Here is a 16,597-nt window from a genome sequence, read left to right as displayed (position 1 = left end):
ACATGAGATGTGTTAGATCAGGGAGAGAACTAAAACCTGCAGTGATGATGTGGGTTTATTTCATAATAAAGAAACACTGGTTTAGGAAATAAAAAGACACAACAAAACTAACTTTGGTAACCAGCAGCACAGAAACATTCATGTTTGGAATTTTTTTTATTTTATTTTGTGTCTCACATGGACAAAAAGTATATTATCTGGTTTACGTCTGTTGTTTTTTAATCTAATTTTAATAATGGATAAATGTTCATTAAAATTAATCTGATTTTTTGTTTTGTTTTGTTTTGTTTGTTTTGTTTTTTACTTCACTTGGATTTTAAGAGGCAGACCTCAAGAGAAATCAGGATCATTGATTAATGGGCTCATGGCTCTGCCATGGAATAGTTTAATTCTTACATTCTTAGAAAAAGGTCCCTCAGTGACTCAATATTTCTGCCAACAATATTTGAACTTATATTTTAAAAACTTCTTTAGGGACTGTTTTCAAAACTAAACAGTGGACATTTTAAATAATTTGATTTATATAATCGTTGTTGTTATTTATTTTATTTTTTTGCCCTTCGCCTCACACCCAGTGCTCCCAGTCATAGTGTTCAGATCCATGGTGACCTTGATAAGGATAAAGCGGTTACTAACCATGAGTAAATAAATGAATGTATATTTCTGACCATTCCCTTAAAGGGTACCAATAATTTTGGAGTTGGTTGTAGGGAAATTTAACTTAATTAAAAACGGCCACAATTTATAGTGGGGCATTAAATTCGTCTTGTAGCTTCCATTATTTCGAAATCTTTGCACTGTGGTTTTTGGGGTTTTATTTTGAAGTTGGAAAAGCCATTCTCGTCATATCCGGCGTAGTGGGCGGGGTTTGCCGGAATACGTGTGCGTTAAAGATGACGTCCTAACTACGCTCTCTGCTTGGTTACAGAGTGTACATGTTTAGGTCCGTGTAAATGTTGTGACGCCGTTACGGAGCTCTTTTCTACCTCACTACAGAGGGTGTCTGATTGTTTGTTATATTTAACTGCGGTCTACATTTAAAGTGTTTTGTGAAATTCGCCCTATTGCCCGGAGAGCTCTAGAAGGATCTACAGGGTCATCACTGCGTGACGTTTCCTGCCGGTGTTTTAACGGTAACCGTACAGAGACTAGACTACTCACTCAGGCTAAGATAATAAGTATTTTGTTTATTTATTTATTTATTTATTTATTTATTAAAAACAGTCTTCGAACCGTGGACATGAGGAGTTTGCCGTATTTCTGCCGTGGACCAGTGATTCGGGGATTTGGAAGAGGAAGTAAAGAGCTGGGAATCCCAACAGGTAAAAAAAAAAAGAAGAAGAAGTAGAGGGACGCACACAGCGCTTACGTCAGGCTGCGTCTCAAATAGCTCCCTTTACTTCATGTAGGCCACCTGTGTAGGGTTTGAATCAATGGCTTTATTCATACCTACCTAGAGCCCTAGTTTTCTTTTATGATAGTATTCGGACGGTGCCGACTAGACACGGTAGCTTTGCCAACACTATCTACTAGACATCCGAACTGTAAGGCTTACTTAAGAGTCTAACTTTTACAGATTACCAGGTTAGCTAACTAGCTAGCTCGTTTTCCTCTCAGCTCAGAGGATATGCTGTATTTATTTATTTTTTTCTTTCTTGTTATCCCGTGATGTCGACATAAGTGGTGTTCTCTCTTATTTTTCCTTTCTTTTTTTTTATTATTTATGCAAAGAAAGATTGGGACACTATTTACGTTACACATACAAAATAACCAAGACAGACAAACATACTTAGCAACAGTCAACTTGACAAGTCTATTGTGATAACTTCTGTTTTATATATATATATATATATATATATATATATATATATATATATATATATATATATATATATATAATTACATACTTGTCCTGCTTTTTTCACTGGGCTTGATGGAGTCAGCCACAACATCATAAATCCTCTAGTCCCAGTTCACAGCATGCCACACAATGTCTCTGAAAGATCACGATCACGCCAACAGGGAGGTCAGAGTTTAAGGGTTGTTATTGACCAAAAGAGCAAAGCCATTAGGTACACATCTCCACTTTGGGATGAATTCATTGACTTGTCTAGGTTTTGATATTTTGTACAAGTTGAGAACTTATCAACCTTCTTCATACGTACCACAGCAAACTTCCCAGAGTCTGTAGTGGACAGTCTACCTGCTGACATCAGCACTGGCATCTACTATGGCTGGGCACGCGTGGACAACGGAGACATCCACAAGATGGTGATGAGCATTGGCTGGAACCCCTACTACAAAAACCTCAAGAAATCTATGGTGAGGGAAGACGACTTGATTTACATGAATGCATAGACTCTCAGTACAATGTTTCTGTTCTGCATATCTACAGTATAAGAAGTACTCATGTTAAAGGTTGACGCCTAATGGAAAGGAAACGTCGTCATGCATAACGTATTCCAGTTATAGTCAAGTATAAATATAACGGACAGTTATAGGGTATTGGGATTCACAAGTGGTCCTTCATCTTAGCTTTTTTTATTATTGGCTCTTGAGTGGTCTGGTTATGGGAATAAAACATGTTCACTTGCCTTTGGAAGGAGCCAATCCAATAATAAATATTTGGTCAGTGCCATGTATTGGCCCATATCTAGAGCACTGATAGCGCTACTGTATAAAAAAAAAAATGGAGAAAGTCGGATTATTAAAAAGGAGGGCAGGGCATGGTGAGCACGTTTGCCTCGCACCTCTGGGGTTGGGGGTTCGAATCCTGCCTCCGCCCTCTGTGCGCAGAGTTTGCATGTTCTCCCTGTGCTTTTGGAGTTTCCTCCAGATACTGTGGTTTTCTCCTCCAGTCCAAAGACATGCGTTGCAGGCTGATTCAGACAATTTGGAGATGTCAGTCTGATTGTGTTGGTATTGTTAGGTTACGCGCTGCCTCAGATAAAAGAAATGAAATCACTATTACAACCGTCCAGGTGTATTAAATACATAATAATTTGTCGTAACACCAACACAACTTTCCCAGTGGAAATGATAGTCCCAAAATGAAAAGAAATCATCTTCCAAACCAAGGCGGAGGGGGTAACACGATTTAAGGTGAGAGCTTTAATCCACCTTGCGTCTAAGAGAGAAGGAAAAGTGACGTCTTCTGGTCTCTTTCTTAATCGTGCTAGTCAGTACTACCCCTACTTAAATACCTAACATTACACCTCCCTCCTCCCCCCCAACCATCCCAAAAATAATAATTTAGACCAGATCTAGAAGGAAAAAAAACCCAATGCATCTAACACAGTTCGAGCCTTTATGTTTCTCCGAGGGATTACTTTAGGAAAGAGAGTCATCGTATCCATAATAGCGAACAAGTATTTATGTCCTTTTTTCTTCTTGGGCAAACGCCCCATGCAATCTATCAGAACACGAGAGAAAGGTTCCTCACACATTGGAGAAGGACACAAAGGGGCAACTGGAATTTCCTGGTTTGGATTACCAACCAGCTGACAAGCATGATGATGACCTATATTATGCTACCAGGTCTTTATGCAATTTAGGCCAGTAAAAACGCTGCAAAATCCTTCTATGGCTTTTCTGAATGCCGGTATCACCTGCCATAGGTGCCTCATGAGCCAGAAGCAAAATCTCTTCATGGAAGCTCTGTGGAACCACAATTTGCTCTACCAAGCTCCACTCTTCTGTGGCTAATCGATCAGGGGGTCGCCACTTTCTCATCAAAGCCCCATCCCTCCAGTATACGCCTTCTGCTATATCCTTGCTCTCGGCCCAAGAAACCACAATTTCTCGCAATAAACGTAACCCTAGATCATTCCTCTGAGCCTCAACCAGAGCCTCCCTACTGAACTCTTATAAACTGATGATTCTGCCCCTAATTTAGAGTCTTCACACACCTCCACTGTTCGACAGAGCCCTTCCAGTACAACAGCAACGGGATGATTGTCCCTCGGTATTAAGGCACCGGGGCTTAATACGCCCAGGCTTTTTACAGTAATGGCCTCTCTAGGGGCTCTATTAACCTCCTGGGGCTTCACAATTCCTTTCACTCTTACCTTCTTTCTTAACCTTTTCCTCAAACTGCCTCGGAGAGACCAGTGGTTTGTCTGCCATCCAGGGCTCCTGGTGCATTGAGTCATAATTGTCGGCCATTTCCGCTGCTGCGTGGACCTCCATTACCTCCTGCTGATTCAGGTGCACTGCAATATGTTTGGGTAGACTATTTTTAATTTGCTCCAGTACCTTAGCTGTTTCAAATCTTGAAAATAATAAGCTTCTGTTGTCTGCAGCCATTTATCAAAATGTATTTCCCGCTGCCTAGCTAAGTCAGCATATTTCTGGCCTGGCGTTAACCAACCTTTCCGCCTATAGGCCTCAGGCACCAATTCGTAGGCCTGCAAAACGGCCTGTTTCACCTTTTAGTACTCGGTGCAATGCACAGCAAGGGCTACATAGGCCTCTTGATCTTTATCAGCAAACTCCCTCCTAACTAACGTCACCCACTCAGATTGTGGCCAGTCTCTTTCTGCAGCAATTCTCTCAAATGCTTCCAAAAATACATCAACTGCATCACCGTGAAATCGAGACATAAGTGCAAAACACTTTGTTATATCAAATCTTACCTCATGCTCCCTCCGTGTCTGTCTGTTTAGCTCAGGGGTGTCCAATCTTATCAGGAAAGTGCCGGTGTGGGTGCAGGTTTTCATTTCGACCAAGCAGAAGCCATGACATGAGTCATCTGGGCTCTTGCTTAATTGTTAGTTGTTAGTCAGTACTACCTCTACTTAAATACCTAACGATATCCCGTCCCGGATTTCCCCCGATTGTGTCCTGAGTTCCCTGCGAAAGGCTCCAGGCTCCCTGTGATTCTGAGTAGGACAAGCGGTATGGAAAATGAATGGATGGATGGGTTATTAGGTGCTCCGCTGATATTGTACCTGCCTATATTATTGCATTTATGTTCAACCCTATGCATTTTTCCATTTGAATACGTGTTTATTGGTATTGCTCATTTGTTTTATTACAGGAAACACATTTGATCCACAAGTTCAAGGAGGATTTCTACGGCCAGATGCTAAGTGTCGTCATGGTGGGCTACATTCGCCCTGAAAGGGGATTCAACTCGCTAGGTAAAGCACACAGCCCTTTTTACAGTGATTTCCTCCAGTGATGTCCACACACACACACACACACACACACACACTCACATGCTTAGTGACCACACAGACGATTCCATGTATCCAGTACAGAAAGATGCACACACTGAAATAGTAACCCGTTGACTCCTAGTCAAAAACGTGACGTGCATACTCTGTCATTTTTGCAGATGAATTGATCACCGCGATTCACAGTGACATCGAAGAGGCGAAAAGAATGTTGGACCTGCCCGAGCACACGAAACTGAAAGAAGACAACTTTTTCAGGACGTCTATATCCACAACAACCAATCAGATCTTGAATGGTCACTAAACAGAACTTGTCACTTGATCTAGTTTCCCATACTTTAGTTTTATGGGGGTGAAACCACTGTAACAGATATGCATTATTTGCATTATTTCTGTACTATAGCGTCTTTCAGAAAGGTTTACATGTGCAGGCACTGATTGTCTTGGACATGTCATCCAGAGTTATTTCTTTATGGAGGATGAAACACGAAGAGGTTGGATTGCACTGGTTTTCATGAAGGAACGAAGTTACCTCAACCAGTTCAGACCACCAACAGATAAGAAACCAGGAACTTCCAGGACTGAGACTTGTCTAAGTTAGATCTTTTAGATCACTGATATCACAGCGTACAATCCAAGTAATATCTGAAATTAGTCTCATGCTTGGTTTCTTATTGACTTGCTGTAAATTGTATTTTAAGGGGATGTGATTTTATTTACTTTTAAGAAAAATACTACAGTTTTATTCAGTAATAGATGTACTTTACATTTAAAACTGGAGATGCTACATTTGCTGGTCATATATGTATATTTGAAGTTAATTTAAGATCTGATTTGCATAGAGAGATTATTTTGCTGTATATAATCAAAGGAATATGGGCATGAGTGAATATATACAGTAGTGTGAACCCTTTACAATGTTCTATATATTTGCTTAAATATGACCTAAACCATCAGATTATCAAACGAGTTAAAAGTAGACAACGAGAACCCAAGTCTAATTCCCCCTTCAAATTAACCCTAGAGGTTCGCATACCTTTTCCACTCACAGATATGGAACATTGGATCATTTTCCTCAATAACTAAAATGACCAAGTATAATATTTTTGTCTCATTTGTTTAACTGGGTTCTCTTTATCTACTTGTAGACAATCTGATGATGTTTTAGGTCATATTTATGCAGATAGATAGAAAACTCTAAATAGTTCACAAACTTTCCAGCACCACTGTAGATCAGCAGGTCTCAAAGTGTAACTTAGGGTCCCACAGACATCTGTAAAGCATAACCAGAGGGGCTGTGATTTGTTTTTGTTTTTTTTAAATAGGTACAGTGGTGGAATTTACAGCCCACCATTATCAAAGCTATTATGTTTATTACCGATTACTTCTACTTATTAACCTGTTAGACTGGTCACTTGAACTGAAATGGTTTAATCAAAACCTTTAATAGCTCAAACAAGTAAGACTGAAAACAAGTAAGACTGGTCATCAACTTGAACCTACAGTGTTGCGTTGGTGGTAAGCGTTATTGTTCTTTATTGTTCAGGCATTTAAAAGCATATACACACGTGCACACATACACCATGGTCTGTCCGAATACTCTATTCTGATTGGCTGGAAGGTGTTAAAACCGTATACACAAGTACTTCCGGTCAGTTTAAGCACTGTTCGAAATGAACGTGTTGCCTAAACACAACTGCAACCATAGTAATGTACAGTAGTTAAACTCGTAGCTTCATTAATAGAAACGCTTCACAGTTGCAGGTAATTCTCACACACACACACACACACACTCATAGCTGTTTATTATAATGCATTCAAATAAATGTAATCTTATCTCACTGTATATCTGTGTATGATTGAGAGCAGGCAGAATTCTAACTCTTAACGACCCGAATATACGAATTAAATAAAAACACGAATGAAAATGAACCTTTACTTTTATCCTTTGTCAAATTTTGCCTGACAGTTTTTTTCGACAGCTTTAACTTGTCAGTGCTTTAACTTGTCAAAGTGAGCATGGTATGAGCCGGATAATCCATGGCTAGGTGTGCATTACACAATGTTCATGCTTCTTTTATTTGTCTCCACGTCGTGCATTGAAGTCGTGTAATGCACACCTAGCCATGGATTATCCCTTACATAGCCTGTATTTCCCACCTGTTATTCTAATTTGAACATAATGTTACTGAGAGGGTTTTTCCCCCATCTGTTGCTTCTTGGTGTGCTTCTATGAGGCCACAACAACGTTTCAGCAAAACACATTTAACCTTCAGAATGATAGGACCAAGTGTTCGGTTTCTATCCCTTTAGCTTCACACATGCACAGAGTAATGACACTGTTACGACACCGAGCTGTAAACTAACATGGTTTTTAAATACCCAACTCCCTGTTTTTTGTTTTTTGTCACTTCTGAATGAAAATAAATGACTAATCTTATTATTCATAATAATATGGATGCTTACCAGTTATTGTGTGGATATTGACAGTAGACTCCAAGCTAACTGATTCTGAGCATTACTGACAGTTGTATCTAAGCCCATATTCCCCAAAGTACCCTTTGTCTGTATCCTGTAGTTAAGGGTGGAGTCAGTGCACACATAGCAGTTGGAAACTGAATCAGTGTACATGCTATTCACAATCAGTCCACTTCATCTGTATTTACATCATTCATTTGCAGAACAGCAAAAGGTTTGACTCGCTGAAATAGTAAGTATAAGTGTACCCAAAGCCACAGCATGTTTATCAGAAAGACGACATTCTGGGAATTTGCTATTTTGTCCAGCAGTTTAGTGGAAAATCTCACGTTCAGCAATACAATTCAGTAAGTTAATTAGTTCAGATAGTACAAATGATGTAGGTGCAGAATAACCAATACAGTACATCAGATTTAGTCAGATTGCTTGTTTGCTCCAATGTCACGTAATTCAACAATAAAGTACACTTTCAGACAGAAACGTGCGTCATCCTGCTCTTTTGCAAGGTTCGTAATTCCTTCACACTGGTTTCACTGGTGTTCATCAAGGAGAGTCTGAAAGGGATGCATTTACCTCAGCCATTTCAGAACAGTAAAAAGGTAAAAAAACTAAACTTTTCAGTGTGTGTGTAAGAATTTAGATTTCACAAATCTTCCTGACTGAGACTTTCTTATATTGCTTTTATATTACTGAAACATTTCACTCTGTCGTTGAAAACGGACAGCGATGGAGCTGATGGATTTTGGTGTACGAGGGCGAGTGAAATGAAAAATTTGAAAGTGAAGAGAAACAGTACATTTCATTTATATTTGTAGTTACAAAGTAAAAATTTTTACTAGTCCATTGTCTCGATAGCCCCTTCTACCGCTACCTTAAACTTTTAAAACTTTTGAAACACCCATCTGCAATAAATCGTTTTTAAAAATGCGAAGAAAAAAAACAGGTTTTCATTTGGCTCACTCTCATAATCAGAGTTAAAGGTAAAGGGTAAATCTCAAATGTTTAATAACTCATTCAACGATGACGTTTCATTGTAGATTTTTTGTGTACATTTTAAACATAGTACATAATAATAAAATGTAATACCTTTCATGACAAGGGCAGAAGATTTTTGAATCAGTGTTACTCATGAAAATTACTTATTTATATAAGACCGAGTCTTATATAAAAATCCCAGCAGATTCCCTAACCAAATAATTTCATACTGGCACTGCAGTGTCACATATGTCATATATCATATCATACTGTATTAATGCTGTCTTGGCAAAAAAATAATAATAATCTTGATTACAATTAAGCCTGTTCCACTCCAGTCAAAACACGAAGTGTGTTGTGTTCAAAATTCGAAATCCTCTATTTCATAGAGGATCGTAGTAATCATTGATTTCTGGGTCAAGTAAGCTCCTGAGGTCTGCATTCATAATAACATTTTGTCTCGGGCCTCCAAAGACCCATTTAACTTCACCTTAAGTATCAGAACAGCTCATACGATTGTGAACAGACTTTCCCAAAGTGGATACGATAAAGAAAAGACTGCGATGTTGTGTTTAAAACAGTACTGGAATGCAATCATACTCTTTGAGGTATTAACAAAGTGCTTACAGTTGATTATTCTCCAAAATATTAAAACTTTTTTTTTTTTTTTTAACTACTCACCTCAGAAGAATGAAAGTGCTTCATCATCTGTATTATAGTAGCAATAAATAATCTTCCGTCAGACAACAAAATAAAGTGCTACAAGAGTACACTTCATTCTATAGCATAAATTGAGTAATCATACTCCATATCCATGTCCTCTTCTTCCTGGTCTAAAAGGCCGTACTTAAATTTATGATACACCACGCCATCCCGCCCCATATACACAATCTCATCCTCCTCCTCATCATCATCATCATCATCTTCATCCTTATCACAGTATTCACTCTGAACGCTGTCACGGAGCGTGGCCGTGGTAAAAGCAGGCTCTTTGTCCAGCTTGGTGTAGCCATTCGATTTTACAGCTCTTAAGGATGGCAGTTTTGGGAGGAAGTGCATGAAGAGGAAACCCATCACACCCATTCCAACCAGCAATAATATTGCAATAACAGTAAGAACGCCAGAGTTTCCTGCAGGTAGGTCCTCTTTGCTGCGAAACTTAAAGTTGACCCCAGGCACACACTCATCGAAGGAAGCTGTGAGTGAACACATTTTAACAGGATTACTTCTGTTAAATAAATTACACGGACAAAACACATGAAAAAAATAATAAAATTATATATATATATATATATATATATATATATATATATATATATATATATATATATATATATATATATATATATATATATATATAGATATATATATATATATATTTTTTTTTTTTTTTTTTTTTTTTAAAGAGCATGAGTACAGGGTTTTCTATCTTTCAATCTACAATGATAGCAATAGTCTAACTGTCAGACCTCCACCCTTCCTTCCTATTTTTCTGTACATATACTCCGCCTATTTCAGCATTACACTAAGGAGCTTTCACTGAACTCCGTGTCTGTGTGACTTCTTCCTGAGCTCGGTAATGAGAGGACTGACAGCAGCGTGGCTCCAAAAATTTAACTCTGAGGCCGGTATCAGCGAAATCATAACAATTCTGTAAGGAATACAGCATGTTCGGGCGTGCTGTTATAGGAAAATAATCAAAAAGATGGGGTGGTTTGATGTGGCTACTTAACTCTGGTTATCTGGTTATTTCTCAATAAGTGTTTTTATTCCTCTTATACCACAGCAACATGCCAATTAATTAATTTTTTAATGTATTAATGAACCGTGCACTTTTTAATCTTTGATGTCGGAACATCCACAGCAAAACAGCAGCTGTTCATACTACCAAGAATCCGGAAAGCTTCAAACCATCGGTCCTGAACACTTACAAAGCACTGACTTGGAGACTCTTTCAGTAAGTGTTAAATATAAATCCCTGTACAGCAAGCTTTTGTCATTTGTCACTGTTAAATAACACATTTGAATCTGTTTATTCTTAGCCTTAGATTATGTAAGGCAGGGGTGTCTAATCTTATCCGGAAAGGGCCGGTGTGGGTGCAGGTTTTCATTCCAACCAAGCAGGAGCCACACCTGATTCCACCTGTTTAATCAGTTGATCTTGGCTTTCAATAGATTCAGGTGTGGCTCCTGCTTGGTTGGAATGAAAACCTGCACCCACACCAGCCCTTTCCGGATAAGATTGGACACCCCTGATGTAAGCATTTACCATACAAGATTATAACAAATGATAACATTATAATATTCACATGAATATAAACCTATGATCTGAATTACAGATGGATTATGGAACTGCTGAATGTTTTTAGCCCTGGATAAAAGATTTTACCATCATGGCACTGGCAGCACTCCCAGGGCAGTGGGGATGAGTCCATGTGATTTTCTTTTCCACAGCAAGCTAAACACCTTCTATCCTCTGAGAGACGATGTAAAGCATGGCAGTTGGTGCAGTTGAACGGTCCGTCCCCTTTACACTCTAAACATGATGGGTCACATGCTTCACACTTAACTTCTGGGCTCTGTGTGCGACAGGAAGACATTTAAAAAGAAAGAAATGCATAGTATTAGCAAGCCAAGGTGAATGGACAACACGATAGCATGCAACTATCATATGAAGTGTCTACAGTAAGCTTTCGAGAATAATCCACCACCTGAGGTAGTCCCTTTCCAAACTGAACACAGTCAAAGATGGAATACAGTCAATAAATGAATCCCTATTACACCTATATCACATGTGTATCTGACAAAAAGGATCAATAACTATAGATACAGTGTGTACCTAATAAACCGGCCACTCAGCATGGTTTATTTGGCATTATTGGAAACTTTTTAAATGTGATAAATGCAAACCCCCTTTCCACCGAATCAAAATGGATGTTTTACTCCCATTTTTTTGTAGAGTCATGTAATGATGGCTATATCTGATGCAAAACAGCACTGGTTATTAGTGTAAGGTCCAGGCTGTGCTACCTTGGATATAGCGTACTCTCCGGCAAGGCACAGGGATGAGCAAATTCCTCCGAACATTTGAAAGCCCTCAAAGCAGGATGTGCAGTGAAGAGGTCCTGATTCTACAAAACAAACCGATTATACGTAAGCATTGATCATCGTATTAAAATTCTAATCAAGAAGGATTTACAATATAACCAAACTTTTTGTGAATACGTGCGCCTCTTATTCATCTGGTCTCCGCTGGAAATTTATTTTTTTATTTATTTATTTATTTTAAATCAAACAGCATTTTGAAGAAGCTTACTTTCACAGGTTTTGCAGGATGCGTGACACGGTTGGCACATTTTCTTCAAAGTGTCAACGAAGTAGTCGGTCGGGCACACATTCACACAGATCCCTTTGTGTTGTAACAGGAAGTAACCGTCTCTACAGCCTAGGCAGTGTGTATTGCCACCGTCTGAGCATTCCACACACGACGGGTCACAGGGCTCACACGTCCCACTGGTATCGTTGCCATAGAACCTAAAGAAATGCATACTACTATTACTGATCTGCACCCGATGTGGTATGTAATTAAGTAATTAAGACAAGGGCAGAAGTACTGTGAATTGAAGGTTAGATTCTCCTAGTAAAATTCAAGCAAAGTGTTATAAAACGTCAGTTTACAAACTTGATGTACTGCTAAAATTGAATTAAAGGGGAGCTTATGGGAATCAAAACTTCAAATTCATTAGACAAGAATATCACACCAGTATAACATTGCTCAGACTATCTCTATAGGATTTGATTCGATGTTTTTTTTAAGAAATCTCTCTTCATTACTGTGAGTACATTCTCAAGAAGCTACCTATACGACCGAGGTGGGAAAATAAAACCAAAAATGCTGGACTTTTAGTTAGGGATATTACTAAACTCATGGATAATGAGTCTTTATTGGTCACATACAGTAGAGCACAGTGAAATTGTTTTCTTCGCATACCCCAGCCTGTGAGGAAGCTGGGGTCAGTGCGCAGGGTCAGCCATGATACAGCGCCCCTGGAGCAGAGAGGGTTAAGGGCCTTGCTCAAGGGCCCAACAGTGGCAGCTTGGCAGTGCTGGGGCTTGAACCCCCGACCTTCCGTTCAGTAACTCAGAGCCTTAACCACCAAGCCACCTCTGCCCATGGAGCAGTCCATTTTAGTCTGTCTGAATAGTTCTACCTTTAAAAGAAACGCTGTAATGAAAGTCATGAGAAGAAAGTTAGCTTTTGAATATTTCTGTCTAACGATGATCGTGTATCTATAATGTGAGAAACTATTTACCTGTAGGTATTTGGTTTATGAGTACAGGAAATTGGTGGGTCTAAAATTCTTTTCATATGGATATGATAATAATAATATCATATGAATATTCACAACATTGGTTTCCTCCCCTTCAACAACAAAGTACACAAACACTACTTAGGTTGAGAAAAAAGAAAAGAAAAAAAAAAGCTCCCCTTTGTGAGGAATCTTTAGCCTTCTAAGCAGTTAAGCTTAATATATGGACTAATATAATAATATCTGGAATTACATTCTTTTCGATCGAAACTCTTTCCTATTGTCAGTGGGCCTGCTGACCTACTCTGTTTTCTTAAATGCGCCTTAATTAAGAACAGAACTTTTATTAGAAATAACACATTGTAAGGGGATAAGTAAAATAAGTTCTTTCCTCTCAAAAGGCTATCTGAATAAAAATCTTTGAATATTTAATGTTATTGAAATGTTACATGCTACTTTGAATGCAGTGGTTTTTTTGATGGATCACGGACCATTTAAGTGGAGTCAGGAAATAAAAATGGTTTCCTCCCACTGCTCAAATGCAGGCAACGATAGCAGAAGGACAAGCATAAGAGACATGGCGTCGTGGAGGTCATTTTCTGATATAGAGATCTAACAGGAAAAGCTATTAGTGCAGATTTTGCAACAATGCATTTCACAGTGTATTTAAACTAAGGCTCCATTATATAGGGTTTTTTTCAATACAAGCACACAAGTAATGCAGAGGATAAAAGATCCAGAATACCAAGATATCAAAGGGTCTGTATTTTTGCTTCAAGTAGTGTGAGACTATGTAAAAGTCTTTTAACTGGGGAAATAAATTATGTTAGTAAAAAATTTTTTAAAAAGTAAACTTCTCAACCAGAATTGACCAGAGAGCACAGTTCCAGTCTTTGAGAGAAAAAAAAAAAAATCTCAGTCTTGTGATCGTCACAAAGCTATTTTTTTTCTTGTTTTTTTTTTTTATTGGGATTTGTTATTTGGAAACATCCTGTATTTAGAGCCAATGTACATAACTTGGACAGACAAGCAAGGGAAGAGATTCATGGTTTGATGAGACACTCTTCATACATCCTCATGTGCTGACAAACACGTACAACAGCATCACACGAAGGATTAAAGCAGCTCTGAAGACAAAAGGGTTGTACGACACTTCATCATGATATTCAGCATTTAATAATTCACTATTTAACAAGTACGATGCTTCTAATATATTGTTAGCTGTTCCGTCATTTGGTCCATCTTGTCAGACGTGAGAGTCACACATTTGTTGTTTGAGTGTGTGGCGCCCTCTAGTGACGGTACAACAAATGCTAGTCATGATGACGATGCAGAATGGGATCGATCTGACACTTGGATATCCTCTAAGGAAGTGTAACATTAATATTTCAGTCATTTCCTTCCAGCCATCCTTAGTAAGAGTGTATCCTTATCCTTTAAGTATAAAAATATCAAAAGATTATGATGTGGCAAAGAAATATGCCCAATATAAACGTGTACCTGGGAGGGCATTTTTGCAGACAGGTGCTTCCCGACTTGAAATAGTCTTCTTTGCATCTGAGGCAGTCATTACTGTGATGTCCATGGCACACTGCACACGTCACATGGCACTTAATACACTCACGCTCATTCGTGTCACTGTAGTAACCGTCCGGGCACATGGAAACACACATGTCATCTGTTTGGAGGAACAACAATATTTGCTTCGCTTTTATCTTTGGCTCTTATTAATAATGTATACGACTTATAGGAGTAATAAAATTATCCGCTTATGCTGTATAAAGTGGTTTTTAATTGTGTTGGAACTGTACAGTGGAATTACTGATCATGTATGTTTTCCTGCCTAGCTAGTTAAAATGGTACGAAAGAGCAGTTGGAAGAAGAGTCAGGAGCTCACTGTGCAGGTAATAGCCAGAGCGGCAGCTGAGGCACAGATGTTCGCCTGCGCCCGAACAGCGGAGACAGCTTGCGTGGCACGGTTTGCACTGCCCATCTTTATCCTCAAATGTGCTGAGAGAGCAGTTGCTATAGAACTCACAATGGCCGTTAACATCTTTCCTCATGTTGGGCCTACAGCTGGAGCATGAGGAAGGGTGAGGGCCAGAGCAGGTCAGGCAGGACCTATCACAGTCTGAAAAATAAACAAAACGCACCACCCAGATAGAATTAACCAATGTGATTAATCACCCTCAGAGGAGGGCGTAACAAGTCAATTATTTTCACCATGGGGAATCAAACGGTCACAGAGGTGCAAATTTTTCTCAATCCAGTCAATTTCACATCATCCTAATATGAAATTTGTTTTAAATAGAAACCATCCTAACGTACAGTGTGAAATGATGACCCGGGAGCCATGAAAGCAGGCTTGTATTTCTGTGGGCAAGATTCCAATTTGGAGTTTAAATCCTATTTAGTTCATCTGTACACCATATGGAACAGTGTGTTGAATAGAAAGCATGGTTCATACAACACTATTTTTGTGCTTGTTGTAATTAGGCTTTCATCCATTTGTGCAGACAAAATAAAGAAAGAAAAATGCTAGGATTTTTCATTTGTTATGAACCAACGTGGTGACAGTCAATGGATGCGTCCCAGTAGGATAAATACCAAAATAAATAAATACATAAATGAAAAGGATGATTTGACTTCCAAGTGCAACATATAGACAAAATACAATTATATCAGCTACAATCAGAGCCATTGGACCCGATTATAGAAACAACAAATGTCGGGAAAGACCAAACATGCCATCAATTTACAGATTTAGACGGACAAAAGAACTGAAAGAATAAAGAAGGGCAAACCATGATATACTGTATGATGCTGAAAGCCATATGAATAGTCTGAGTCTGTTAGGGTTTGGCTGTCCAACATCTGCGCAGCATCTGGTTGTGCAATGTCTAGCTTTTGTTTGTACAGTGGCAGCCTTGGCTTATGTTGTTCGGTTTCCATATTCTATTATGATTCATTTAATTAGGAAAAATTAGGAGGCCTTAGAATAAGGTCCCTTCTAGAAAACTGGTTTCAAAATTCCAGACTGTATGTTGAAACTTCTATGCCTCAGCATACACACGAAAATTACTTTTGATACTTTTTTTTTTTTTGGATCACTGACAATTAGTTATAGAAAACAGTTATAGAAAACTTTATTTATATATATATATATATATATATATATATATATATATATATATATAAATATATATATATATATATATATATATATATATATATATATATATATATATATATATATATATATATATATATTTTTTTTTTTACATTAGGAGCTGTGATACTTTATTAGGGTCTTGAGCAATGCCAGGTCCCAGAGGTTACTTACATTACACAGGATCATATCTGGAAATGTGTGCGTGTGTGTTTGAGATTGACATACCCCGACATTCAGACACAGTCTTGTCCTGGTACGTGCCTGATGGACAGGTGGAGAGACATGCTCCATTGTAGCGGACGTCTGTAGGATTTCGGCACGATATGCAGTCGTCTGTATCAGGTCCACCACAGGTTGCGCAATTTGTCTGACAACGCTCACATTTCTTTTCTTGCACATTTGGAAAGTAGCCTATTGGACAGTCATCCATACACATGCCCTCATACAGGAAATAGTACTGCTCACATTCTGAAAAAGGAAAAGAA

The 16,597-nt window shown here is 38.5% G+C and overlaps 2 protein-coding genes and 1 long non-coding RNA gene across 5 annotated transcripts in view; 2 read left to right on the top strand and 1 right to left on the bottom strand.

The window, feature by feature from the left end:
- The first annotated feature begins 861 nt into the window (after positions 1–861).
- On the top strand, positions 862–7,109 carry rfk (riboflavin kinase). Its single transcript, XM_017468167.3, has 5 exons — positions 862–1,133; positions 1,225–1,322; positions 2,171–2,322; positions 5,039–5,141; positions 5,339–7,109. The coding sequence occupies exons 2-5, from the start codon at positions 1,241–1,243 to the stop codon at positions 5,479–5,481; spliced, it is 480 nt and encodes a 159-aa protein (XP_017323656.1). The 5' UTR covers positions 862–1,133; positions 1,225–1,240; the 3' UTR covers positions 5,482–7,109.
- The window catches only part of pcsk5b (proprotein convertase subtilisin/kexin type 5b), a 53,884-nt gene continuing 42,822 nt past the window's right edge, over positions 5,536–16,597 (bottom strand). Inside the window, exons 31-37 of one of the 3 annotated variants that reach the window (XM_053680123.1) lie at positions 16,338–16,580; positions 14,838–15,071; positions 14,441–14,618; positions 11,947–12,164; positions 11,661–11,761; positions 11,020–11,209; positions 5,536–9,826 (exon numbers count right to left, since the gene is read on the bottom strand). In XM_053680123.1, the coding sequence (XP_053536098.1) occupies positions 9,405–9,826; positions 11,020–11,209; positions 11,661–11,761; positions 11,947–12,164; positions 14,441–14,618; positions 14,838–15,071; positions 16,338–16,580 (1,586 nt within the window). In that variant the 3' untranslated portion in view covers positions 5,536–9,404. Of the gene's footprint in view, positions 9,827–11,019; positions 11,210–11,660; positions 11,762–11,946; positions 12,165–13,958; positions 14,305–14,440; positions 14,619–14,837; positions 15,072–16,337; positions 16,581–16,597 lie in introns of those variants that run through there. The other 2 variants (XM_053680124.1, XM_053680125.1) reach the window with 2 other exon arrangements.
- On the top strand, positions 10,055–11,108 carry LOC108265620 (uncharacterized). The gene is made up of 3 exons (XR_001812721.3): positions 10,055–10,283; positions 10,495–10,587; positions 10,970–11,108. It is a non-coding gene; the product is annotated as an uncharacterized LOC108265620 (long non-coding RNA).

The sequence above is a fragment of the Ictalurus punctatus genome, chromosome 5 (genome assembly GCF_001660625.3).
Source record: "Ictalurus punctatus breed USDA103 chromosome 5, Coco_2.0, whole genome shotgun sequence".
In the NCBI taxonomy this organism is placed as follows: domain Eukaryota; kingdom Metazoa; phylum Chordata; class Actinopteri; order Siluriformes; family Ictaluridae; genus Ictalurus; species Ictalurus punctatus.
The sequence above is the reverse complement of the archived record's forward strand: the minus strand, read 5'-3'. Positions and strand labels throughout refer to the sequence as shown.

Excerpts from the sequence above, each read along its gene's own strand:
- rfk (XM_017468167.3), top strand. The coding sequence starts at position 1,241 with ATGAGGAGTTTGCCGTATTTCTGCCGTGGACCAGTGATTCGGGGATTT. Across the intron at positions 2,323-5,038 it reads AAAACCTCAAGAAATCTATG|GAAACACATTTGATCCACAA; the intron begins GTGAGGGAAGAC and ends GTTTTATTACAG. Across the intron at positions 5,142-5,338 it reads AAGGGGATTCAACTCGCTAG|ATGAATTGATCACCGCGATT; the intron begins GTAAAGCACACA and ends TCATTTTTGCAG.